We start from the raw sequence: 26,043 nt of genomic DNA, 5'->3' as shown, positions 1-26,043 counted from the left end.
GGTGAGCGGGGCGGGCCGCGGAGAGGCCCGGGCCCCAGCCCCGGCGTTCCCGCACCCGCGTCGCGCCAGGCCCCGGCTGCCGTCACCAGGGCAACGGCAAGCGGTGCGCGGGGGAGGGAGGAGTCACGTGCCCGGAAGCGTCGCGAGGGAGGAAGTGACGGAGCGGCGGGGACCCCCAAAGGCCCAGATTTAAAAAAAAAAAAAAGAAAAAGAGAAAAAAGAGAAAAAAAACCCGGGGAGGAGGGCGGGGGGGGGGGGGGAGGAGCAGCGGCACCGGCCGGGGCGCGGCGTGGGCTCCGCCTCTGCCACCCCGCCCCGCGCGGCTGCGCCGGGCCCCCCCCCGGGCTGCCCTGCCCTGCCCTGCCCTGCCAGGCCTCGGCCGGGCCCGCCGGGAGCCGCCGCGAGGTAACGCCCCCGGCCCCGCCCTCCCCCGACAACGGGGCCCCCGGGCACCGCCCCGCCCCGCCCCGCCCCGCCCGCCCCGGGCCCGGCCTGGCTGCCCGCGCGCGGGGGGCGTGTCAGGCGGCAGCGGCGGCGGCCCGGGGGCTCCGGTAACGCCGGCAGCGCGGGTCCCTCGGGCGGGCGATCCCGGCGGGGCGGGGGGTGGCGGGCGGCGGCGGCGGAGCGCGGCAGCAGGTGAGGCCGGGCCCGGGGCGCGGGCGGCCGCGGCGGGGGAGAGTTCCCCGGGGCGGGCTGGAAGTTGACAGCGGCGGCGGAGCAGCCATTGTCTGCCCGGCCCGGCCCCGGGAGCAGCAGCCGGGAACAACTGCCCCCTTCGCAGCCCCACTCCCGCCTCCTGGGCAGCCGCCGCTCCCCCCGCCGGTGGTCGGGTGTTAAACACGCGCCTTTCTTTAGCTCCCCGCGGCGGGCATCCTGCGGCGGGTCCCCGCCTCCCGCCGCGGCGGGGCTGCCTGCACGGTACATTCGTCTGGCGGGCGGGCAGGGCGCACACGGGCGCCCGCACTCTCTCTGTCGGCTTAACTTTGCTGCCGGAGTTACCGGCGGCCCGGGGGGCTGCCGTCGCGCTGCCCACACCCTCCGCCCGGCCTCCCCGCTCCCGGGCGGCTGCGGCGCCGGCGGCCGGGCGAGGCGGGCGGCGGAGCGGTCCCGCGGTGCGGGTAGCAGGTGGTGGGAGGGTGCTGGGCTCTCGGGAGCCGGGCCGGCTGCTGCTCCCAGAGCATCCCGCAGCAGAATTAACGTGTCCCGGCAGCTTCACGCCTCTGCTTGCGTGGCTTGGAGACCCCCTGGTAGAAAATTACAGTAAGAGAGAGGGGAGTGTGCTGCTGGCCCCGTTGCTAATTTTTCTCCCCAAAACCTGTGTTCAAACCTGTGCAAATTGTTGCTCCCTAACTTACCCCCTCGAGGACGAAGTGACAAAACCAGTTGTAAGGTTAGAAAATGTTCTGCAGGCAGCAGTTGCGTGCCAGGAGCAATGGATGGAGTGAGCAAGTAAAACTTTTCTACCTTCTACCTAGTGTTCAGTGACTAGAGTAGCTGTTTGGCCTGACTCCGGTACTCTTGCAGTTGAGAAAGGTCAGGAACTTGCAGATGGGCCACCTGTGGTGTTCTTGGTGTGTGCTGAGGTCAGCAGCATGGGTTAGACTCTGGACTGGCCAATATTCTCATGCTCGTACCGCTCCAGGAGCTAGTTTTCTCCCTTCTCCTTCCCTTCCTTTCTGCTGAGCTGTCATTCCTACCATGGTGTTAATAGGCTTTTGTATCTTTCTGTGTCTGCCTTTTTGGGGTGCAGTTCTGTTAGGCTTAATTCAATTTAACTGTTGTTCAAAGGTTAATTTCCAGTAAGGGCCACGTTGTTACCCCGTTGGGGTTTTTTTCGCTAAGGATCTACTGATTACATTTGCAAGTGAGTTGGTTAACTCAATCTTTTGGAAAACCCATCCTTTAATAATTTTTAGTAGGCTATCCGTCTCATGGAGCAGCTAGCTGAGTCAGGTGATCTGATATCCCAGCGATCACTAGATTTGTGTAAGAGTAGGGTTCTGGAAGATGCTCTTGGAGGAGGGGAGAGGGTGCAATCCATGTCATTTTGTGTGGGAATAGCCTGTGTTTGGATCAGATTACACTAACATGGAGCTGCATCCTTAGATGAACTTGCTTGGGGAGATACTGTGCCTTGTCACTTTTCACTTTTGTGTTTGGAAAGGGTTTTTTGCTGGGTAACTCAGTTTGCTGTGAGTGACTTAAAATTCTTACCGCCCTTCTGCAAAGGGAGAGTATACCTCTCTATCCATGCCCCAAAAAGGGCTTTTGCCTGCACAGAGACCAAATTTTTTTGATGCCTCTCGTCCCAGAGGTGTTTCAGTAGGATTCCATTTGTGCTAGGACCCAGTTTTAAGAAGATTCCAACAAAAATGCTGGAAATCTTAAGAATGAGTGCTGCTGTTAACTGAGGAAACGGATTAGTGGAGCAGAGCACCAAGTCAGAAACCAGGTTTCTCCTGGTGCAACTGTTGAGGGTAAGGGTATGTGCTACAGCTAAGCTGAACGTTAGTTACCTTCTTTTCTCTCTTGCTGGCACTTGGCAGGATCACAAGTGAACTAATTCAACTCACTGATCTGGCAGAAAATGACATTTAGGGTAGCTTTTCTGCTAAGTCAACAAGTTGATCTAAGTGAGCACCAGAAGCAAGGTAAATGCTGGGAGGAACCTGCACGGCGGGGCTGAGAGAAATTGTCTCCTAATGGTAGCTGAGCTAATAGGCAATGTGGTGTAATAATATGTGTAACTTCACTCTGACTTACATGTCAAGCGCATTCTAAGTACTTCATTTATCTACAACAGTTTCTTTCTTTCAAGAAGTCTGTATTCTCTTCTTTCACGATTTATTTATTTTCAGGCTTCATTTACTTTTTGTGTTGCTGCAGCCTGGGAAGATCTTTCAGGTAATTGTCTTCTCCAGAGCTTCTGTGGTCTGGATAGGCATATTGAGCATACGATTCTAGCTGTAATAGAGTTGTGCCTGAAGAAAATAGTGGCCAGTTAGAAGGGGGTGTGTCTCGGTTAAGGAGGAGATGGGTGCAGGGCGGGATTACTTATGGCCACTGCTGAAGCAGCGCAGGAAGCCAGTCTTGGATTAGCAGGGAGATGCGTTGGCAGGACTTGAGGGCAGAGGTGAAGGTGCGTGGGGAAGACAGGACTGGAGCAGCAGCTATTTGCTCATCAATTCTGTGTCAGTTATAGAATTTTCCAGATTTTGAGGAGCAGGTTTGGAGCAGCAGTTCCCTGATTTAGCCAGCCATTGTCTGCAGTGTTAATGCTGTTGCCCTACTTTAAAATCATCTGCTGCCCGTAACACTATTCCAGAACTTTAAAAGTTGTCTGGTCGAGACTTGTTGCACCTCCTTTTCTGCTGCGCTGGTCTGTTTGTTTGCGCATCTGGAAAATTTGTGTTTGGTGAAGGATGTGAAGCTTGAAATCTCTGGATTTGAAAGGTTTAGATACCGAGGCTGTGTTGGTGCTGTGGGATCCTGGAAGCCTAGGGGTCTCATTTAGAGGTGTCTCAGGTAGGTTGCAGGGCAGCCAGCTGTTGTTTTGGAAATAAACAAGCTGTCAGTGATATTGAGACTTTCAGATTATTTTTTTTTTTAATCTTACATGGAATGATATCCTTCTAAAGATCGAATTTTTTTTCAGTGGAATTCCATTGAATAATCACTTTTGTGCTTTCCCTTTTCTGCCTCTAATCCCTCCTACCGCTACTCCCTGTACAGCCCATGTTTCTTGCTGCAGGAAACTCCTCATCATCCTGATGTGTTACTCTTCTGCTTACAACTCTCTTCAGTCTCACTTCTCTTTCTCAGGGCTGATGAAAGCCTTCTCCAGTCCTTTATCTGTCCTGCAGTTCACTGCAACTCATCTTTCTTCTGCTGGAAGATCTCTCTGGCTCTGCATAATCTCTTCAGCAGGTTTTCCGACACAAGTGTTGCCAGTGAATCCTTCATCCACTCTATTTCTAATTCTGCTCCTCCTGAAAGCAACGCGCCACCACAGATACCAGCTTCCAGGCTAATAGTCAAGCTATGATCTGTCAGGCACAAGAAGTAGCTGGAAGTCCTTGTGATCAGAGAAAGAAACAGTTGAAGGCTAGGGGGCTAAACTGGGAGAAGGAGGGTCCGATTTGGTATATCTGCAGTAGGGCAGTGGAGCTGTAGGATAATTATACCTCTTGTGGGACTGGAAGAAGAGGGGATCGAAAGCTGCCAAAGTGCAGAGGGAGACTGGAAGCACAGTGCAATTCGCCTCAGTTCACTAGCCTTGAGAGAAAGGTGATCAGGTCTGTAACCAAAGGATTGCCTGAATGAGCTACAGCTGCACCTTTACTCTGCTGCCTTTTTAAGAATTCGGGATGGTGTAGCTTCCAACTCTAGCGTGGCAATAAAAATATGAGAACGTCTGTGTTAGTCTTCTGACTGTGGTAATAAAAGATTTAAATTGTGAATGGAATTTATGGTTGATTTCAGAACCCCGGCATCCCCAGTCCCGTTGCCGTAGCAAAGCTGTGCAAGGAGCCTCGTACTGGGGTATTTCAGTAAAAAAGCTGTGTAATGCAGTGAAATGTGGTTTGATTCTTTCTCCAGCCTGACTTAGTTTCCAGTTCTCTCGATGTAGATCTGGAGTCCGTCTCAGCCTGAGCTCCTGGGATCCTGTCACCATGGAGACCGAAAGTGAGCAGAACTCCAGCTCCACCAGCGGGAGCTCCAGTTCTGGAGGAAGCACGCGTCCTCAGATATCACAGATGTCTCTCTATGAGCGACAGGCAGTACAGGTGAGATGCGGTTTTATTTTGAGATGGGATGTACATCAGTGGAAGATGGTTGTGAGTCCTTTCCTGTTGTTCTGAGTTGTGTGTCAAGGTGGGAGCGTGCCCGAAGGACTGCCATGTGTTCAGATTTAGAAATTATTGTGCTAGGCCTGATCTTTGTTTCCTGTAGCCTGATACTGTGCTTCATGTTTTATAGGTCATTCCTCTAGTGTCCAGCCTCTTAGATTTAATCCGTGGTGTGATCCAATAGATTCATTTCAGCCTGCTTTTCTAGAGCAAGTAATTCAGTTTATCATTCCAGTTCCTCTCTATATGCATATACTCCATATACATACTATACAGGAATACTTGTCTGCCCGCTTGAGCATGCACGTCCCCAAATTCCTGGAGTTTATTAAAGTCTTGCAAGCGTGCTTCCTGCTGTTCTGGAATACACCTGTGATTCGGTCTTTTACCAAATTTGCAGCTGTACTACGTATTTTGATGTGCCGATCCAGCGACTTTGCTTTTTTCATGGAGCCTAGGGATGGTCTCATGGCTGTTATTTATTTCTTCACGGCTCTCTCTAATCACATTTCAAGGACACACTATTTTTGACAATTGGGTTTTCCTCTTTCTCTAGGCCCTGCAGGCTCTCCAGAGACAGCCCAATGCAGCCCAGTACTTTCATCAGTTTATGCTCCAGCAGCAACTTAACAGTGCCCAGCTTCACAGCCTGGCTGCTGTCCAGCAGGTGAGTTGCCAAGGGGCAGAAGGAGAGGAACTGGATCGTTCTCCGGGGAAGATCCAGAGATTCTCTCTTTATACGGTGACTTGTGCACCAAGGTCCTCCTGACCCATGATTAGACAACGAGTCCCTAAACACGTTGTTTAAAGGTAATACAAACAGCTCATAAACGGGAAGCTTGATACAAAGGTTCATTTGGTTTTCAAGGGACAGAGCAGGGGAAGATAAAATTTGGCATCCCCGTAAGGAAACTTGCACTTTAGAGGCCTATGACTAGCCCCTGCACCTTCTTTAAATAAAAGATGGATGGTTAAATCAGCAGTGGATGCAGCAGTGTTTAAAAACTCTTAAAGTGAACCATGGATTGTTATTTCCCTGAGAATAAACATGGTCTCGTGTGTGTGAAATTTCAGGCAGTATCCTCCGAATTTTATGTCTTGAAACTTAGTAGTCTGTGTTTTCTTTACCAGTTACTAGCCAGAGAGATCTGGGATAGATCTTGTCCAGGCAGGAGGGTGTTTCTTTAATTGAGATATGTTTATACAAATCAAGATATATTATGAGGTATAATTGTTGAGTGATTTTTTTTTTTTTTTTACTTTTTTTTTTTAGCAACTTTCCTCACTTGCAAGACTTTATCATCAGTTGAAGATGAATTATATGTAATGTGAATACAGTTCTGTCTGTAACAGTATCTCCAGCAGTAGCTGCGCTCCTTGGCTGTTAGTCCAGGATTTAGTTGTTCTCCAAATCCCTACCTGCAGTTTTATAGCACGGAGGGAATAGAATCCTCTCACCAGTTTTGCACAAATCTTAGTTATAAAACTAACTAAGCTCATACAGTGGAATTCTCATGGGATCATAAAGGGGAGGGGGGGAATCTAACAACATTCCACCACGAACCATATGTGCTGTAATCTCAAATTTATTACTTGGAGTGCTATTATTGCATTGTTACTAAACTGCCTAACTCACACAGCAAATTGCAAATATTGTGGGGGACCTCTGGGTGTTAACAGAATGGATTGCAGCATCAGGATGAGCGTTGCAGTGTGTAGCATGACAAGCTGGGAGAACAGTAGGGTATGTACCCCTGGGTGGAAGGACTGGAGGTCACGCACTGTAAGGGTCTGTCGCCCACTGATGTGGGTATTATATAGGACTGAACTGGTTGAAGAAGAGGAGGTACCTTGCTGAGTTGCTGCCCTACCTGATTTGTAGGGCGTGGCAGGGATTTGTAGTGGTTAGATTGTGCTCCTGTTGTCAGGAATGGGAGAAAATGATGACAGGACTAGGTGTTCTGACAAAGCCAAATATTTGGACTGCACTGAAAAGTTTGTTCCAGGTACTCATTTCTCTATCAATCTCTCTTGCAGGCTACAATTGCAGCCAGTAGACAGGCCAGCTCCCCCAACACCAGCACGCCCCAACAGACCACCACCACCCAGGCCTCTGTAAGTAACTGCTTCCTCATGCACATATCAAAGCCTCCCTCCCATCCCCTGCCTTGTTCTTTCTCCTCTTTTGTCTTTTAGGAAGGCAGGCAGCCAGGGAAACACAGCTTCTAAGAATGCCGGGAATCCACAAGATGCAGACAACTTTGAGGGTTTGGGGTGCTATCATTATGGATGGGGGTTGAGGAGACCAGAGAAGGTTTCTGATGGGGAGAGGCCTCTTAGCTGAAAAGACAGGCATTAATATCTCTGAGGCTTTGGGGACACGTTGTCAGGGATTAGAAAAGAATCTGGACTTCTAAGAGGGAGAAGGAATCACAAGCAGCTTGAAAGGGAATGTTCTTTTTCTCTTGGGCAGAGTAATTAGTTTGAATGAGAGGAAGTCTGGTTTTGTAGTGAGTATTGAGGAACTGGGATTTGTTCAGAAAGTAGGTAGAGTTGGTAGAGTAGAGATAACTTCGTAGTTTGTTTGTTTTTTTTTTTTCCTTTACTTGAGAGGCTGGAAAAAATGATGTATTTCTGTTGGATCTCTTATTGCAGTTGCATGCTAACAGTGATACTTGGGCTCAGCATACAAATGAGGTTAGCACCCTGAGCTTTGGCTACGTTAGATTGTGTAGCCCCTTAAGACAGGAATTTTTTTCTTCTTGGCCCCCTGTGGGATACAGGAAAAAACTGTAAAATGTCTGTTCTGGCTGTACCCCAGTAAGCGAATTTGTACTTCTTTGCCTCCATCTCTTCATATATGATTTGTGGCTTTTCTCTATTTTAAGATCAACCTAGCCACCACATCAGCTGCTCAGCTGATCAGTCGGTCACAGAGCGTGAGTTCCCCCAGCGCCACAACCCTGACACAGTCTGTGCTCCTTGGGAATACCACCTCACCACCTCTCAACCAGTCACAGGCCCAGATGTATCTCCGGGTAAGAGATGCATATGCAAAATGTGTCCTGACCATGGACCCCACTTCAGTGTTTCACTGCTTGGGATTACCAACACCTTTGGACTAACTCTAGTTTTAGGGATGATGAATATTGTATCCATGATATTTTAAATTCAGATGGGGAAGCTCTTGTCCCTGAAATCACAAGTTTGATTCTGGGCTCAGCTTTTGAGGGTAGATGAGCTTTGTATTGTGTGTCTCAGGTGAGATCATCAAGAACCATGTTTTTCTCTGCTCTGCATAGATGTTAAAGATCCCATGGCACTTCTCACTAAAGTGTAAATGTGAAAGATATATCCTAGACTTTAATATAGCTCACAGAAAAAAAAGCCACTCTTCTGGTTCAATGCTGGGACAGATACATGGTTACTTCCTCTCTTCTACCACTGCTGAGCTCAGGAATATAAGTCTCAAAACATAGATCACCATGAACAAATATCTCATCCTTTTAATTGGTTTGAAGTGCTGTAAATAGAAAACATTAGGCTTGGCTATAGTCAGTTTGGTTACCTACTTGAAAAATACTTTCTGCAACTCAGTTGACTTTAGATACAGATTTGTTATCCCCTTCTTTTCAAGTAACCCTGGTCTTGGGTGTATGTATTTTATCACTGTTTCTCAACCAGTCCCAGATATACATCTGAAAATTAAATGATACCCCAGTTTTTTAGCCAGCCTTGGGCAGTCTGTGGGATTGGCCCAGGCTCATGTTTGATAGAAGAGTGCTTATCTCCATAAGGAAACTGTTCCCAGTTTCCTGATCCTGAGGGTTACGTTCAGTGTTACAGTGCAGAGAGGGTTGGGGGTTTTGCAATGTGTGACATTGCAGCCCGGCGTTGCTTTGTAATCTGTTTGCTTGTGGTTCGCTGTCTTTCTTTCTCTCTTCCCCTCCGTTCCTTTCATTCCACATCATCTGACCCTCCCTCAACAGCCACAGCTGGGGAACCTGTTGCAGGTAAACCGGACCTTGGGCCGCAATGTGCCTCTTGCCTCCCAACTCATCCTGATGCCCAACGGGGCTGTGGCCGCTGTCCAGCAGGAGGTACCACCCACTCAGTCTCCTGGGGTCCATGCAGACACAGACCAGGTCAGTGACACCCCCTCCCCCTGCTCTCCATCACCCCGCACTCTGGTCTTTGTCTCCAGCTGTCCTGTGTAGTAGATTAGCTCTATTTTACCTGCAACCTGTGTCCCTGTGCAGGCAGGAGATTCTGTTCTCTCTTACCACCATTTTTTTTTTTCATGTTTGCTTTTTGCCTCCAGAGATGGGATTCATTTCCTCTTAAAATTTCTGAGGTGAGCCACAGGCTGGATCAGTCCCGTCTGTGCGGTTTTTCAGTTGTCCTTGTGTGAAAAGAATTATTGACTTCTATGTTCAGTTTTCAGTCACTCTACAATGAAAAGTCTTTGCCAGTGGTAGTATTCCTGCACGTGGTTTGTTGTTGTAAAGATGCCAAAGACCAAACAGGCCATGAGGTCTTAGCTCTTGCATTAATCTGTAAGTAATTCTCCAGGTCAGGGAGCTGCCATGGCATCCCAGTCATTCTTGGGATTTCCAGTTACTTCATATTTTTCTTGTCTGGAACACCTTCTTTGAAGGAAAGTCAGCCATGATCAAACTTGAAGATAACACTGCATTTGGAGGGGGAGTAAACACAGAGGATGGCAGCACCAAAATGCAGAGGAACTGCTGAAATCAGAAGGGCGGCAGGCCATGAGTAAATCTGTGGGCCTACTGGGTGGAAAGCCCAGCACAGAGGGAGGAGGCAGGTGGCACAAAAAGCCAAAAAGGAATTACTGGTCTTTAAAAAGCATCTCTCAGCACTTTTAGAGACGTGCTAAACTGGATCCTCCCAATACAAGTGCATGGCAGGCAAGTCTGAAGGCTGTCCCGTGCCTCAGAGAATGGCGGTGTCCTCACAGTCAGAAAGTGCCACGAGATCTTTAACTTCCATCAGAGATGGGGCAGGAGGGAGTTCAGGGTAATGTGTCTCCTGGGGAGGGCCACACCTGAGCTTAGCCCTGCAGTGTTAGCCACCTCCTCATGTGAGGCTTGAAGCATCAACTTAGCCTGTATCCCAGTAGAGCGCAGTGCTTATGAGTTCTCTGCCAAAATTCCAGCAAGTGATGTACGTAAAGCAAACAGACTCTGTTTTGTATGTGTGTTTCTAGGTGCAGAACTTGGCTGTGAGGAGCCAGCAGACCTCAGCCACGAATGCCCCCCTCCAAGGTTCTGCTCAGAAGGCAGCTCTACCAGGAAGCTCCCAGGCTTCGGGCTTACCACAGGCCACCAGCACGGGCCAGACCTTGGTGGTGGCTCAGGCCTCCTCCGGCAGTGCAGGCCAGTCCCTCAACTTAAGCCAGGGGGCAGCAGGCAGCAATGGTGTCTCTGGGGGTGTGGTGGCAAGTGGTGGGAGCCAGACCTCAACGGGATTGAGCCAGACCTCCTCAGCAGGCACCACTGGCAGTTGCCAAAGGAAGGGCACAGGGGTGGTTCAGCCATTGCCGGTAGCAGCTGCCCAGGCCGTGACTGTCAGCCAGGGAAGCCAGACGGAGACAGAGAATGCAGCCACGAAAAAGGGCGAAACGGACAGCAGTGGACAACAAACGGTGGGCATGAACCTGACCAGGACTGCTACACCAGCACCCAGCCAGACATTGATCAGCTCAGGTAAATGCAGACCTCCCGGTTCCTTCTCTTGGAGCTCACTGGGCATTTGCAAGAGAGTGGCATTTGAAGAGAGTCGTGAGAGATTTTCCAACACGCCTCCCAGCCTTTGTGCTCCTGGAGACTGGTCTCTCTAGGGCTTATTCCTCTCTATTAGCAAGAGAAGTTGATTTAGTCCCCTATGTCCTCTGCCAGTAAGCTGTCAGTCATTTTGGAGCTTAGTGGCTCAAACCACTACAGTGGCTGCCTGCCTTTTTTTTGTTGTTGTTGTTTCCAGCTGCACTGTAGCTAACTTTTGTGGTCTGCTCTTTTCCCACTCCATGTTTGTATAGCCACATATACACAGATCCAGCCACACTCGCTGATCCAGCAGCAGCAGCAGATCCACCTGCAGAAGCAGGTGGTGATCCAGCAGCAGATCGCCATTCATCACCAGCAGCAGTTCCAGCACCGCCAGTCCCAGCTCCTCCACACAGCCACCCATCTCCAGCTGGCCCAACAGCAGCAACAGCAGCAAGCACCCTCTCTGACCCAACCGCAGCAGCAAGCTCAGCCTCCGCAGCAGCAGGCTCCACCTCAAAACCAGCAGCAGGCTCAGACCCTTGTGGTGCAACCTATGTTGCAGTCCCAGCCACAGCCTGTGCAGCTCCAGCAGGACAGTCCTTGCCAGTCAGCCACCAAGTCGCCTGTTCCAATTCAGTCAAAATCTCTGGTTACCCCTATCAAACCACCTCAGCTTGGGCCGGCCAAAATGTCAGCAACACAGCAGCCTCCACCACACATCCCAGTGCAGGTGGTGGGTACTCGGCAGCAGGGCTCAGGCCAAGCCCAAGCACTGGGTTTGGCTCAGATTGCTGCAGCAGTGCCGACATCCCGGGGAATGCCAGCCGTTGTCCAGCCTGTTTCCCAAGCCCATGCTGCTTCCCCGTCACCGTCTTCAGCTCCTGCATCCTCACAGGAAGCTCCTTCTCTCACCACAGGGGTGAATTTGGCACAAGTTCAAGGCACAGCCCATATGGTGAAGAGCGCAGCCTCCTCTCCAGTTGTGGCTCAGATGCCAGCAGCATTCTACATGCAGTCTGTCCAGTTGCCAGTAAGTGATACCATTGAGAAGGAGAATAACATATGGATTCTCTTTGTTCATTCCTAGGACACCAATCGCAGTCCAGGCCCAGGTCAGTGGGATGGGATGGGTAAGAGGTATTGGCAAAGGGATGTGGAGACTTTTTCCTCTTGAAAACACTAATTCCAATCCAGCCCTTGGGGTTACTGATTACAAGCATTTTTCTTCCACATTATCATTCAAAGTCTTGCAGGAACTAAATAGATGAGACTGAGACCATGCCTGAAATGAGGTAGCTGTCATACTAAATATCATATTTAACAATGATGTGGTGCGTTGACCTTGGCTGGCTGCCAGGTGACCACGAAGATGCTCTATCACTCCCCCTTCTCAATGGAACAGGGGGAGAAAATACAACAAAAAGCTTGTGGGTTGAGATAAGGACAGGGAGATCACTTACCAATTACTGTCACAGACAAAACAAACTCAATTTAGGGGAATTAATTTATTGCCAATTAATCAGAATAGGACAATGAGAAATAAGAACACCTCTCCCCTTTCTTCATGGGCTCAGCTTCACTCCTGACTCTTCTTCCTCCTCCCCCTGAGCAGTGCAAGGGAGTGGGGAATGGGGGTTTCGGTCAGTTCATCACACGTTTACTCTGCCACTCCTTCCTCCTCATGCTTGTCCCCTGCTGCAGCGTAGGGTCCCTCCCACAGGAGACAGTCCTCCACAAACTTTTCCAACGTGGGTCCTTCCCACAGGCTGCAGTTCTTCATGAACTGCTCCAGCATGGGTCCTTTCCATAGGGTGCAATCCTTCAGGAACAGACTGCTCCAGCATGGGTCCCCCATGGGGTCACAAGTCCTGCCAGATGTGGGGTCCTCTTCACGGGCCACATATTCTGGCACGAGCCTGCTCCAGCATGGGCTCTCCACGGGCTGCAGCTTCCTTCAGGGCACATCCACCTGCTCTGGCATGGAGTCCTCCATGAGCTGGAGGGGGGCAACCTGCATCACCATGGTCTTCACCATGGGCTGCAGGGGGATGTCTGCTCCAGTGCCTGAAGCACCTCCTCCCCTTCCTTCACTGACCTCAGTGTCTGCAGGGTGGTTTCTCACTCCTTTCTCCCAGCTGTTTTATGCAGTATTTTTTACCCTTTCTTAAATATGTTATCACAGAGGTGGTACCGCCATTGTTGATGGGCTTAGCTTTTGCCAGCGGTGGGTCTGTCTTGGAGCTGTCTGGAACTGTCTCTGTTGGAAATGGGGCAGCTTCTGGTGTCTTCTCACGGAAGTCAGTCCTGCAGCCCCCATGCTACCAAGACTCTGCCACATAAACCAAATACAAATCATTTGTTGCTTCTTTTTTGTCTCTCTCAAGAGAGAGATGAGAGCTGACTGGGCCATGAAGACTGAACTCCCCTCTGCTCCTTAGGTGTTGATACCTCTAGGTCTGAGACTCCTTGGCATGTGGTACCAGCCACTGACTCTAGGCCTCAGAGGATCCTCTAGTAACAGGCTACGCAGAGGAAAACAAAGATGGCTCATGTTCCACGGGCCTCTTCCATGCTGCTCTGAATTGTCCACCGAGGGCCTGCCTAAATCCCTGGGATGACAGCACTTTTCCAGCTCAGATATCCAGAGAGACTGTTTCTGAACTCTGGCTGCTTCTTCAGGAAGGTGTCACAGGATTTGTCTCATTTCTAGAGACAATTCTGCTCCCATCCAACATGTTACCCCTCCCGTTTTGACTCTCCATTGACACTGATCTGATCTAGCCAAGAGCCTGTTTGGAAACTGCTGGGTGACTGCCATTCTATTTCTTCCTGGAATAATCCCTTGAGGTTCACACACTGTCTTGGTATTGTATGAATGTCGCAATTCATGTTGATCCATGTAGCTTTGCTCCCTGCTAGGCAAATGTTCCTAAGTAGTGGTTATATACTGTGAAGGAGGTAGAAGCATTTCCAGGAGAAGGAACCAGGCCGGAGATTAGTATGATGGAGCAGGATGCGTCTTTCTTTTGCCTTCATTCTGTCTTGTTCTTTGCATTCTGTCTTGTTCTTTGCTCTGGGGCTCCTCTCTCTGCTTACGTATTCCTCTTTATTCATGCAGGGCAAGTCTCAGACCTTATCAGTTAAGCGCAAAGCAGAGTCAGAGGAGGAGAAGGAGGAATCACCCAGTGTCACTGCACTTCTGCCTGCCAGGTCCTCTCCTGTGACAGACAGCCCCAAAAACATGGAGGAGAAGAGTGGCCTTGGAGGTGAGGTACAAAGAAGAGCTCTGCTTGTGTGTGCTAATGAGCCAATCTGCATTCCATTTGAAGTAGATGGAGCAAAAGTAACTGACTCTTGTGCTGTTAACTTTCCAGATAAATCTGATCCTGCTGCCATTGCAACCCCAAATACCACCTCAAGTGAAGGAGCATCAGTCACCCCCACTGCTGCTCCCACCCCAAACCTGGCAATGGTGTCACGTCAGATGGGAGACTCCAAACCGCCACAAGCCATCGTCAAGCCCCAGATCCTCACACACATCATTGAGGGCTTTGTCATCCAGGAAGGAGCAGAGCCCTTTCCGGTAGGGATTCTCTGCTGCTGGGGAAGGAGGTGTAACACCCTCTTGGGAGGATGGTGGGCTTCCATCTTTGAACAGGAGTTTTTTTTCCCCATGTTCCAAGTTAGTTTTTTTCAGCCTGGGACACGTACAATGAAGAGAAAGGGAAAGGAAGGAGGTACCATGCATGAAGAAAGGCATTAAGTGGTCGTATTAAAGAGAGTGGATTGGAGGGAGTAAAGCAAGCGTGATGGGAACTGCTTTCAGTAGTCCCCAAAGCAATAATTTATGCAGGAATTATCAGAAGGTTCTTTCTGATTTTTAGTGAAGGAAAGATGCACTGCATTTTAAACAAGCAGCGAGTGAAGTTAAAGCAAATAAGGAGGAAATGCAGTTACATGGAATTGCAGGATATTCAAGGCAGATAGTACTTGGTGATCTTTGAATGAACCGCCAAGCCTGTGAGTCAGGAAATAGCAGTAACTTTGTTCAGCATCTCTCCTTCCCTAGTAGGCAGAGGGATTCTTCAGAGCTGTAATAAGATGTGAGCAGCATATACCTTGCAGAGACTGGTGGACACAGAGAAGCCTTTACTGATGGGCCCAACTCTTTCTCATCCTGTCCAGGTGGGTTGTTCTCAGCTGCTGAAAGAATCTGAGAAACCGCTGCAGGGAGAGGCTCCTTCTGGCCAGAGTGAAAACCTGTCCAGCAATTCCCCAGGAGGGGACAGTGCTTCTGTGGGTGAGTTTCAGCACCGGGAGGCCTAGCTAGTAGTGTTACTGAAAGTTTCTGCTCTCTGGTGCTGTTTTACTAACTTTATGCATTACAACTTACATCCCTTCCTGCTAAATCCCTAGAGACTCATGCTATGGACTTAGGATCGCCTTTTTTTGAGTGCCAGAATACAATACTTTGTTGTTAATGTGATCTAACACACCCTGTGTCAGTAGTAAGCAGGAGAATCTGAAATGTACCTGTCTCCAATGACTCTGGAGGCTGTGAAGGATGTGTGGACACAGCAGAGAGTGCCGTGATGGAGATCTCCCATATAGCCTTGTAGGATATGAGGGATATGCTATTTTTGGCTTGTTCAGTGAAGTGGTACTGACAAGGAGCAATAAACTGCTCTGTTCAATATCCTGTGGTCCTAATTAGTGGAGCTTCTGCCTCTCTTCCCGCAGCTTCTTCCCCAAGCTAACTGCTTAGTAGATTCGGTAGAGAATAGTGCATGGAATCTGTCTGTTCAGAGGAATAGTAGCGGAATGGGAAATCATTGTGTGTGATCTGCTTCAGTTCAGATCATCAATTGGTGTGTATCTCTCTATCTCACTAGAGCTTGATAAGAAAGCAAACTTGCTGAAGTGTGAATACTGCGGAAAGTATGCCCCAGCAACCCAGTTCCGTGGCTCCAAGAGGTTTTGTTCCATGACCTGTGCTAAAAGGTAATAGCAAGACATAATCTTCCTTTTCTCTGACTATACATTCTCTGGAACTGGGCACATGCCCCTTCTCTAGGTAGTGTACAACACTTCAATACATCTGATTCTCCCTCCATGGGATGCACTGGCCACAGAGATTCTTTAGGACTCTATATATTTTGTGAATGCTTCTAGGTCTGGAGAGGTGGATGTGGTGTTGAGCGTAAACAGGATTTCTGACTTGCTCAGAAAAGAAAATAGGAAGGGGGAAGTTCTTGGGCTCCAAAAAACCTCTCTTCAGTAAAAGGTACACTTGACTGACTAAACGAATTGCATACTGGTAGCTGTCTGCCGCATTGGTACTAGACAAAGACACAAGGGAGCACTGGGGAAAAGAAATGGGGAGAAGTTAGTCATTGCTGCCTCCTATTGATAGCAGAGTGCTTGTTATGGGTCTTTTTTCCCTTAGGGGAATGACTTAATTGACCCTTCAGATGTTAGATCAAGACTCTGGTGTCCAAATATTGGTTGTGTCAGAAGTCTGGACTGGTTCCTTCCAAGGGGAATTCTTAGAAGGAGGAGGAACAGAACTTCATGGTAAAGGAGTTTTATCCCCATCTAGAGTAAGGAGAAGCAGTAGGTTTAGATAATTGCTGTTTCCTAACTTCGTGCTCTGCTTCTACCCATTTGAGGTACAATGTCAGCTGCAGCCATCAGTTTCGGCTACAGAGAAAGAAGATGAAGGAATTCCAGGAAGCTAACTATGCTCGTGTGCGCCGACGGGGACCACGTCGCAGCAGCTCTGAAATCGCTCGAACAAAGATCCAGGGCAAGCGCCACAGGGTAAGGACATAGTCCTGTCTGCCTCTGTCAAGGCAGATCTCAGTGTAACAGTTGTCACTGCTGGATGTACCAGTTTCTCACAGTGGGGACAGTCATACAGGATGTGCCAAGTGCACACTGACACAGTTGTTACACAAGGCACAGGGAACTGTTCTAATCACTCATCAACTGCAAAAAGTGGATTCACGTTTGTACTTATTCTGTTCACTCCTGCCTGTGTCTCAGGTCTCGGTGCGTAAGACAGCTGATGGCTGTGGTAGGAAATAGTCCTCTTTTCCTGTTTGATTAGCATTCTTCCACATAAATGATGTGAATCAGATTATAGAAAAATAAAATGAGCATCAGCACTGATATGAGGAAGAGGAATGGACTGGGGGAGGATGGGGAGAAGGAAGAGGAAGGGAGGCGAGAGTAAAGTCATCCCTTTTGGCATTAAGGAGCTCTTGTATCAGCTGCCCTTGGACCAACAGCCTGAGCCAGTTGTCCCTGACTGTTGGGACAACTTCTGCCGTTTCCAATGTCTTGTTTTGCACCCAGTAATTGTGGATTTCTTACAAAACACCTTTTGTTTTATTTCTTTCTTATGGGCTTGTAGGGCCAGGAAGACTCAAGTCGAGGCTCTGATAACTCCAGCTATGATGAAGCTTTGTCCCCTACATCTCCAGGACCCCTGTCAGTAAGGGCCAGTCATGGAGAGAGGGACCTGGCAAACTCTAGTATGGCCCCACCTACCCCAGATCTACATGGCATCAACCCAGTCTTCCTGTCCAGCAATCCCAGTCGTTGGAGTGTGGAAGAAGTGTACGAGTTCATTGCATCACTGCAAGGTGAAGTTGAGATCCTCTCCTGCAGTCCTGTGATCCAGTAGCATGGAGAAATCTGTTGCTCTCTTTCTGGACAGAAAGCAGTGTCAGTGGTAGCTAGTGCTTTTATTGTACTTTTGTACACGTTTCTGAACTCGTCATACAGATGAATGACTTGTACTTCTCAGGTGGAGAGTGGAGTAGAGTGGGGAGGAAGGTTGGTTAGATTCCTACTGTGCTTTCTGTACCTGCCAGAGGTCCAAAGAGTGGGAACAAGGGAAATGCCCAGGGCACATCTGTTTCTCAGTGTTATTTTTTTGGTTTCACAGGGTGCCAGGAGATTGCTGAGGAGTTTCGGTCACAGGAAATCGATGGCCAGGCCCTGTTGCTTCTGAAGGAGGAACACCTCATGAGTGCCATGAACATCAAGCTGGGACCGGCTCTCAAGATCTGTGCCAAGATCAATGTCCTCAAGGAGACCTAACAGCTTTGAAGCCAGAGGTCTCACTTTTGCTCTGACCCTAGGGCAGCTGCCAGCTTTGGAGAATCCTGTTGTGGTGGGGAAGAATGGGACAGTCCCCTGTGGTCTTGCATTCAAGAAGAATGAGAAGGAATTTAACTGATTGAAACTGCCATGCGCAAGCCCATGTCTTGGTCTTTTAATGGTGCTACAAGGGGGAGGAAAACTCCCAACTGGGGCCTTGAAACATCTTTCTTTCTTCCTGATTTTGAATATGCCGCTCCTGTATACCACGTAAAGACAGGAAGGGCTCCTCTTTCTGTCCTAGCAGCCTTCTGAAAGGGAACTGCCCTCACTGCTTTTTTGCTACAGCAGGTCTGCTAGATCTTAGTTTTGAATCTTGCTGTGCCAGAACTTGAGGCATAGGAAGAGCCTGCCCCACATGGACATTGGGAGCAGCTCTGCTTGGGGCATTTAGGAAGGGGAACTAGTAAATTCCAAGTGACAGAGGTGGACAAACAAGAATTTGATCAAAAGGGGCTGCTGCTGTCCCACTCTTAAAATTAAAACAAAAAACCCAACAAAACCCGAGGCTGTTCATAAATTGGGTTTAATAGCCATTCCAGCATGCATACCAAACTTGAAGGCCCGTGGCAATAGGAGCTGCCTTAGCTTTACTGTCTCCTGTAGAGATGCAGAGTGAAGACAAAGTGTTGCGGCAGCTGTTCACTCCAGATGCTCTTCTTTGAACCAGTCAGAGGAGGATTTATCCTGAGTACTTACGACAAGGTGATGGGAAAACCCAAGGGGAGGAGGATTGTCTTACATTAGGGAACCTTGCAGCACTAGGTTTGTCCCCCCATCGTGGTAGGGCATAATTTACAGATCCAAAGCAGTCTCCAGAAGCGCCAAGGCTCTTCATAAAATGGGCTGGGATTTTGGGGTGGTTTTTTTTTTTGTGTTCTCTTATCAGTTTGTATTATTTTTGTGTCTGTCTTTATTATCCTCAGGAGAGCTGACAAGACAAAGTTTAAGCGGGCAGGATTGTATTGCCTGCCTCAGGCTCTTTTTTTTTTGTTGTTGTTGTAAAACAAATATTTCTCCTCCTCAGTTAAAAAAAAAAAAAGGCAACCAAAAATATACCCTACACCAACTGAATACTGATCTTTCAATGCTACTTCTCCTTTCTAAGGGATAGAATTATGTTACAGGCTGAGTCCCTCCCTTTCAGCCCCTCCAGGTTTGGGTTTTCTTTTAGTAAGGCCCAAATGTGGTCTTCTGAAGTTTTGTAACCAGTTCACCAAAGGTGAAAACCTGGACAGAGTTCTTCTCTTCCCGAAACACTTGTGCTTAAAATAAACCATCACGCAAAAAAAAACAAAACCTGAAGAAAAAGCATGAAGAGGTAAGTGCCCCCTAAAGCCAAATAACCTGAAAGCAAGATGATTTATAAACCATGGGTCTCAGCTTTTCTGTTTTCAGAAGTTTCGCATGAATGCTTGAGTGAAACTTAAGACTGTTCTGCATGGAAAGCATCTACTGCTGCAGGAAAACTATAGTGGCATGGGAGGAGGCCCAATAGCATAGGTAGGAAAACATTAGAGATCTTTGGAATAGGCTCTTTATCGACCCATGGTAGAAAAAAAAAAAAAGGAAAGGGCTTAGAAGATGGATGAGATGAGATGTTGAATCTCACTTTAATGACATCCCTGTTCCTGTGAGAGATTTCTTGAATCAAAATAGGCCCAAAGGAAGCTGCCCATACTTGCACCCTGGTACCGCTATTTGGTCTGATGTAATTTGGGTGTATGGAAGGGGAAGGTTCAATCATCAGAGGAAGGCTGTCCTTAAGCCATTTTATGCTTAGCAGGTGGGGTGTGATAAAACTCCTGTTTAGTTTGACCTTTGGCAGTGTAGGCAGGCAGCTAGCCTGCCTACCTTACTAGCTACTTTTGAGGACTGGATTTTATTTCAGTCAAAGGGGAAGGCTTCACTTCTTCATTTCATGTTCGATGTTCTTAATAAAAAAAATGCAAAATGCTTGTTCAGGCTTTGCAGGTCTGGCTGCTTTATACCTCACCCCACCCCTCCAAGCATTAGTGTTTGAGAAGTACAACCTTCATCAAAAAGTTACTTTTGATTTTTATTGCTGTAGAGAAATACACAGCATAGGAAACTTTTCCCATCTGTAACTACCTGAGCTTTTAAAGTTTCGGTTTTGAAAAAGGTATATACCCTTCTCTCTGAAGCCCTAGGGGAACTGGAATGATACAAGGTGGCAGCAAGAAATCTGTACTAATAAGAAGATATCTATTCCTGGCAAAAGAAGTTCGGGCACAAGGCACCACGCTAAGGCACCTTCACCCTTAGATAAGTAAGATGTTCTGGCACCAAAAAAGCTCCTTTTACATCAGCACAACACTTCACCTGGTTTTTTGGTCATTTTATTTTTTTGAAAGTTGTGTTTTGTACAAAAAAAAATTACCTTAAACACCACCATGAAAAACAGTAACAACAAACTTAGTGACTTCCTGGTTTTCCCATGTTAGGAGAAAAGATTGAAATCGTAACAAAAGTCAAAGAAAGCAGGAATTGTTTGCCCACTCTAAACCCAGCAAGAAAGCAAGGCCACCCTCAATGTCACTGTTCAGACTGCTTTGGCAGTATTGAAAAGACATGAACCTTGTCTGTACTCTGCTGGTAGCAGTAGTGGCTTGCTTATTCACAGTCTCTGCCCTCAAGCCTGAAGACAGTTCTCTGCCAGTCTACAACAGGGCAGAATGGGATTGCTTAGAGTCTAGCCCCTCACGTAAAAAGCAATTAGGAATCAAGGTGCCAAGTTCCTGAAGGTTCCAATGAAGTCTTACAACTCAGCTGTACCTGCTTTTTACCAGGGCCCCAGTGGAAGGCAGTACCATCTGCTCAGGGCAAGTATCTTAAGATTCTTCTGCACCATACTTACGGGGATAGAGATTTATGAAAGCTGACCTTGTACACACGGGAGTCCCTTATGCAGTTTTTAATGTGTTAGCGTCCTTGGCTTCTGTGGTTCCTTTTTTATAAAAATAAATTCCGGTACCTTCACGGTAAAACCCTCTGCCAAACAAGGAACTTTCAGAGACCATGAAACCACAAGGCTGACAGTGACTGAGCTGCATGGGCAGTCACCTCAGGAAGCTTGTAACAGAACTCAAGTGACAGCTACCTTTCTCATTTTGCCTTGATGTCAGTTTTGGTAAGTGTTCCCTTTATTTAGCAGCATGTCGTTTCCTTTTGCTTCTCAATGATTTGAGAAGACTGAGACAATATTTTGACTGACCTGGAAAGTCACAAGACTGTATTTTAAACTCCTATAGTTTTTTAACATTGCCCCTCTCCAGTCTGAGAGGATGTCATGCATCCCTTTACATCTGTTGAAGGAAACTGGTGTGTACTCTTCAACATACTGCCAGTAGGAAAAGAAAAGACTGCAGAGGTGCTAATGCCTCTTCCACCCCCGTGGAGTCTGGCGTAGAGCGCTCTGTGCAGGGTATGCTGGCCGAAACAGCGCATAGCAGTGCAGAAGCTAGAAAAGCTGAAAATGCATTCAAAGAAAAATAATTCCAGTGTCTTACAGATCCTGTAAACCCTAGGGGGGGTGGGGGAAACAAGAGACACAAGATCTCTCCTACCATCTCAGCTGTTTTAACCCACTGCCTCCTTTTCCTTCCCCTTTCTGCACCCATCCATGGCCCTTTTTTTCCTCTCAGTGATTCATCTCCCATTCCTACTCAGTGCTGAACACTCGTATTGCTTTCTTGCCATCTTCTACTCAACTCTCAGCACTTTACCCCCCCAGAGCTCTGCTGCATTTTTAAAAACCTCAAACTGCATTATATTCATCAGACACGCCATCAGGGACCAGTGCTGTTCACACCCAGAGGCATCCATGGGACTTGACACACCAGAGACAGCGAAAGCAAATAGTGTAAACAAAATCAGAAGTGAGAGAAAGAGAACTGCCTGGGAGGCACCTGGCTCAACAAGCGCTGGGGAGAAGGGGAGAAAAGAACTCAAGTGTTGAAAGCCTATCACATTGGTAGCAAGTGGTCATCCCGTTCTTCCGACTCCTCACCCAGCTGGTCATCACCCACACCACGATATGCAGCTGGCGCATTTCGAGGCTTAGATCGGCAGACAAAGTCACAGCCATCCTACAAGCACAGGATATTGCACCGCAATCAGACTGTATGCAATCCAAAGCAAAGCAGCTTCTGTGATTTCTCTTTTGCTAAGGGATTATGCCTAACCCTGTGCTATCTGGGACAGGACCCTAAAACTTGCCTGGACAAGACAAGGATATACAAATATCCTACTCAGTCTTGAAAGCTCTGGGGTGGAGTGTGGTACTGATTAACAGTATGCAACATCACGCTGAGACAAGTTTGGAGGATAAATGGCACTGCCTACGGCGACCAAGGAAGGGTTTCAGGCAGTCAGACATGAACATTTCACAGTCCCCAACTTATCATTCCTACCTGGAAAGTGTTAACCACTAATGAGCACAGGGAATCAGACTCAGCAAGGACTCAAAAATAAAGTACTCAAGAAAAACTACAAACCCAAACCAAAATTACCCACCAACACCACCACACACAAACAAACCAAAAAAAAAAAACCCCAAACAAACAAAACCACAACCAAAACAGATACCCTCTTCTTCTGCCTCAAGACCCTGGTGGTAGTTCTACCCAAGAGACAGTCCACAAAGATGAGGCAGATGCCACTTTCTCCTGTCCTAACATATGGGCCAGGCTGGGAATATACAGGGATTTTCACTCACCGCCACCAAATTGCCCAGATCTTGCCAGAAGGCAAAGTGAGGAAACTGCTCCATGCCTTTCGCTCCCACTACAAGGCGCTGGTAGAGGAACCCACCAATGATGTAGACTGCAATCAATGAAGCAAACCTAGAGGGCAGAATTTAAAAAATCGGAGCTGACAAAAATCCTATAGACAACCTCTTCTGAGCCAGCTACCTTTTGCAGACTGGTATTGGAACAAGTAGCTAAGCACCACTCAAGAAAAGAGCTATAAACAGAGACCAGACCAGAAAAGGTCCCCAAAATATTGATCTGCTAACATAAATCTTTCAGCAGTATTACATGAAGTAGTGCCTCTAAGCACAAACACAGAAAATGAGTCAAGACTCCTGGTCTGAATTTTAGGAAGTCACATCTTCCATGTTTCAGTGCACTTGTCTGTAAACTACGAAGGACGGTGTCTACAGAGAGCAGCTCTGCAGAATCATGCCTTAAGCAAGGGCTCTTGTCCAAAAAGCTCAAGAGGCACAGTAACATCTAACAGCAGCTGTGAATAGGTATACTACAATTGTCTAGTCTGGTATAGCATTTGCAATGTTTCTAAGTGGCACTGGAGATTACGGTCCAGACACAAACAGCTCTTCCAATGACTCACGTGATCAGTAGAATGGAGCCAACACTGAGGTGGGAATCCTCAGCTGGACAAGCCAAACTGCTGTCCATCTCAAAGAGGTAGAAACACTCCTGCTCCTTTTCCCGCTCTTCTGAAATAATGCTGAATGAACTCTGCAAATTAGGAAAAGTTAAGTCATGTGAAAATATGCCCAGGCATGCTGAACTTCACCAGAAGACAGCTTTATCACTGTTGATGCAGCTAGGAACAGGCACTGGAGGACAGAGGAACACCTTGCTGCCTTCTCAAAGCCCTTCTGCTCATAAACAACTGTTTGTTTGGCAGCCCCCTGCTCCTCTCCCACCTTGCGTCTCTGGCAGCCTCCTGCTCCTCTCCCACCTTGTGTGTCACTCACCGCTATAACTCCCCGCTTGCAAGAAATCATTATCACAGCTCTTCTCTTCTCACCACTGCAGTGACTGCCATATGAATCACCTCCTTTATAAATCAGCATGATCCAGTCACCTGCCAAGACATAAAGAACATAGGCTGCAAATCCAGAACAGGAGGTGAAAGGCAGGTAGGGAGTAGAAAGGTATTGAGTGGAATCTTACTTCCATTGAAAACCTGTGTTTCATTGATTCTTCCTATTACTGTAGTCCTTCTACCCTGTCTATCTGTTTGCACCAGACCACCAAAATCATGCTGGCTGCTGTTGACCTCCCTGCACACCCTGAAATGGTAGATGTAGTTTTCTGTTTTGCCTTTCTCCACAGTGACGTTAAACCTGCAGGAATGAGAAGACAGAACAGACAGCCCATAGGGTTAGAAAGAACAGGGCTCAGAGCAGCGGACACTTGAGGCTAGAAGCCAGTCACAGTCCATACTAATGGGGAAACCCATTCTGCAGTCTGACCCCAAGTTTTCCCCTCCTCTTGGGCTAAGGGTAGGCACTGTGCAGCCTTAAGGCCTGCAGTGGGGTGTACTGTACCTCATTTGGCTCAAGGGCTCTAGCTTCTTCAGCAGGGCTCTTTCCGTTTGCGACTCACTGCTCTCATCACCAATCACATCGCAGCTCTTCTCTTCCAATTGCTCAGCCCCCACACTGACAGCAAGGGCCATAAAGACTACCATCACAGCGGAGGTATGGCAAAGTGATGACATCCTGGACACACACCACAGAGAACACAGAGGATTAACTGTTTCAGCCCCCAGCCAAACTAACTTCAGGGTCACAGAGTCAATGATTGGCCACTTCTTCGGTCCTGACTGCAAAAAGGAGAAGCCAAAATCTAAAAACATCTCACAGTTCTCAAGAGACACTAAATCTGAATCTCTTGCATAATCAAAGACAATTAACTGGGCTGATCTGGGATTCTTTTCCGAGCTTTGCCTCAGGATCGCAAAAAGTTTTGCTGCTGAGTGCATTAATTAGCATTGATTCAGTCAGAGCAGAGCCCAGCAGGATGACTGCTGGAGTAAGTTTAAGGCATAGGCCATTGTTCGCTATTGCATCGCACTGAGAAGCCAGTCCGCAGAAAATTATTTACCAGGCCCCTAAGTTCGAAGGGCCGCTGGGAAGGGCTGCTGTGATTAGTCAGGCTCTGTTTGTTCAAGTGCCTTAATCTTAATAATTGTAATTGTGTTATCTTTCTAGTACTACTTTAGCTGAGAAGCTGAAACTGTTTAATACTAAGCTGCAACATCACAGAACAGTTTTGTTCTGTTTGCATGGGGGAAGAAGAAAACAGAGACATCCTATGTAAGATGCAATGAAGCAATGAAGATAATAATGAAATCTAGAAGATCGGGCTTTCAGATTCACGCTAAAAATCACATATGAAACAGTAAGTGATTGCAGCAGCCAGCCACAGTGGTGCAATAGATTCCTCTCTGCTTCTCCCATCGCAGATTTCGGTAAAGCTCCGGACGCCGGCAGAAGGCAACCAACAGACCCACAACTACATAAGCAGCTGGCTGCGGACAGACAGAGAGCCCGTGAGAGCGACGGGCTGTTCTGCCGAACCTAACGGCTACCCTCAGCCCCTGCAGGGACCATGGTGACAGCTTACAACTACCACGCCGGCTCTCCGCTCGCCCTGGCGGTCAGACGCCACCACGACGCGGTCAGACGTGCTGAAATGAGGAAGCCCGTGACACAAGAACTCGTGATTCGTCTCCCACAAGACCAAATCGGAACCCTGCCCTCCGCACTAGCCACGGCTTCTCCGGGAAACTTGCAGGCAAGCACCTCCCTCGCACACGGGCCGCAGTAAAACCCGACGGGACGCCGCCGCTACCTTCCCCTTGTCCGGCTGTCGCTCCGGCCGACGGCCGCGGAGGCCGGGCTGCCGCTGCTCAGCGCCGGGACGGAGCCACACGCCCGGGCCGGGCCGCGGGGGCCTCGGTGCCACCTCGCTCCTCCCCGCCGCCCTCCACCTCCCGCCCGCCGCCGGGAGCACCACCTCCGCCGCGGCCCCCGCCCCGCCGCCGGAGCCCGGCCCGCCGCCGCACCCACCTGCTGCCGCGCCGCCCGGCCTCCTCCCGCCGCGCACGGGCAGAGGCACGGCCGCCCCGAGGGAAGAGCGATGCGCCGCTCACCGGCATGCCATGCTGCGCGCCCGGCGGCGGCGGGGCGGCCCGGGGACCGCAGGCGTGGACGGCGCTGGCCTCCTCCGCGCGCCCGGCCGGCTCGTCGCGCCCGCCCCGTGAACCGGAAGCAGGAAGGGCGCGGCGGAACTAGCGCTCTCCGCCAATGGGAAGCCGCGAGCCGCTGGCATCGCCCCGCCCATTAGCGACGCCTCAGCGAATGAGGAGCAGTGTCGGAAAGGGGCGGCTTCTAAAGCCCTTCCCCAGTCTATGAGGGGGGCAGCTCCGGAGCCCTCCTCCTTCCTCTTCTCCCTCCA

General features: G+C 48.8%; 2 protein-coding genes across 7 annotated transcripts; one reads left to right on the top strand and one right to left on the bottom strand.

The window, feature by feature from the left end:
* Positions 1 to 301: 301 nt before the first annotated feature.
* Positions 302 to 19,152, top strand: PHC1 (polyhomeotic homolog 1). Of its 5 annotated transcripts, none has more exons than XM_054184826.1 (15): positions 302 to 405; positions 4,631 to 4,787; positions 5,407 to 5,517; positions 6,888 to 6,965; positions 7,739 to 7,888; positions 8,840 to 8,995; positions 10,081 to 10,579; positions 10,909 to 11,669; positions 13,758 to 13,905; positions 14,014 to 14,222; positions 14,825 to 14,939; positions 15,532 to 15,640; positions 16,309 to 16,459; positions 17,055 to 17,286; positions 17,592 to 19,152. In XM_054184826.1, exons 2-15 carry the CDS (start codon positions 4,674 to 4,676, stop codon positions 17,744 to 17,746), a joined length of 2,988 nt encoding a protein of 995 aa, XP_054040801.1. In that variant the 5' UTR covers positions 302 to 405; positions 4,631 to 4,673; the 3' UTR covers positions 17,747 to 19,152. The 5 variants fall into 5 exon arrangements, with proteins under 5 accessions (XP_054040801.1, XP_054040790.1, XP_054040828.1 ...); XM_054184815.1 differs by lacking the exon at positions 302 to 405 and adding an exon at positions 524 to 551; XM_054184853.1 differs by lacking the exons at positions 302 to 405; positions 17,055 to 17,286; positions 17,592 to 19,152 and adding an exon at positions 15,812 to 15,923 and having other exon boundaries at positions 2,047 to 4,787; positions 16,309 to 16,370.
* Positions 19,153 to 20,150: 998 nt separating this feature from the next.
* On the bottom strand, positions 20,151 to 25,917 carry M6PR (mannose-6-phosphate receptor, cation dependent). 2 transcript variants are annotated; one of them, XM_054184895.1, is made up of 7 exons: positions 25,739 to 25,917; positions 24,129 to 24,302; positions 23,752 to 23,924; positions 23,553 to 23,662; positions 23,180 to 23,310; positions 22,545 to 22,671; positions 20,151 to 21,915 (listed from the first exon to the last, which is right to left on the bottom strand). In XM_054184895.1, the coding sequence occupies exons 1-7, from the start codon at positions 25,915 to 25,917 to the stop codon at positions 21,793 to 21,795; spliced, it is 1,017 nt and encodes a 338-aa protein (XP_054040870.1). In that variant the 3' UTR covers positions 20,151 to 21,792. The 2 variants fall into 2 exon arrangements, with proteins under 2 accessions (XP_054040870.1, XP_054040860.1); XM_054184885.1 differs by having other exon boundaries at positions 25,656 to 25,856.
* Positions 25,918 to 26,043: the final 126 nt, after the last annotated feature.

The sequence above is a fragment of the Rissa tridactyla genome, chromosome 1 (genome assembly GCF_028500815.1).
Source record: "Rissa tridactyla isolate bRisTri1 chromosome 1, bRisTri1.patW.cur.20221130, whole genome shotgun sequence".
Taxonomy (NCBI): domain Eukaryota; kingdom Metazoa; phylum Chordata; class Aves; order Charadriiformes; family Laridae; genus Rissa; species Rissa tridactyla.
This window is presented reverse-complemented; position numbering and strand designations above follow the sequence as displayed.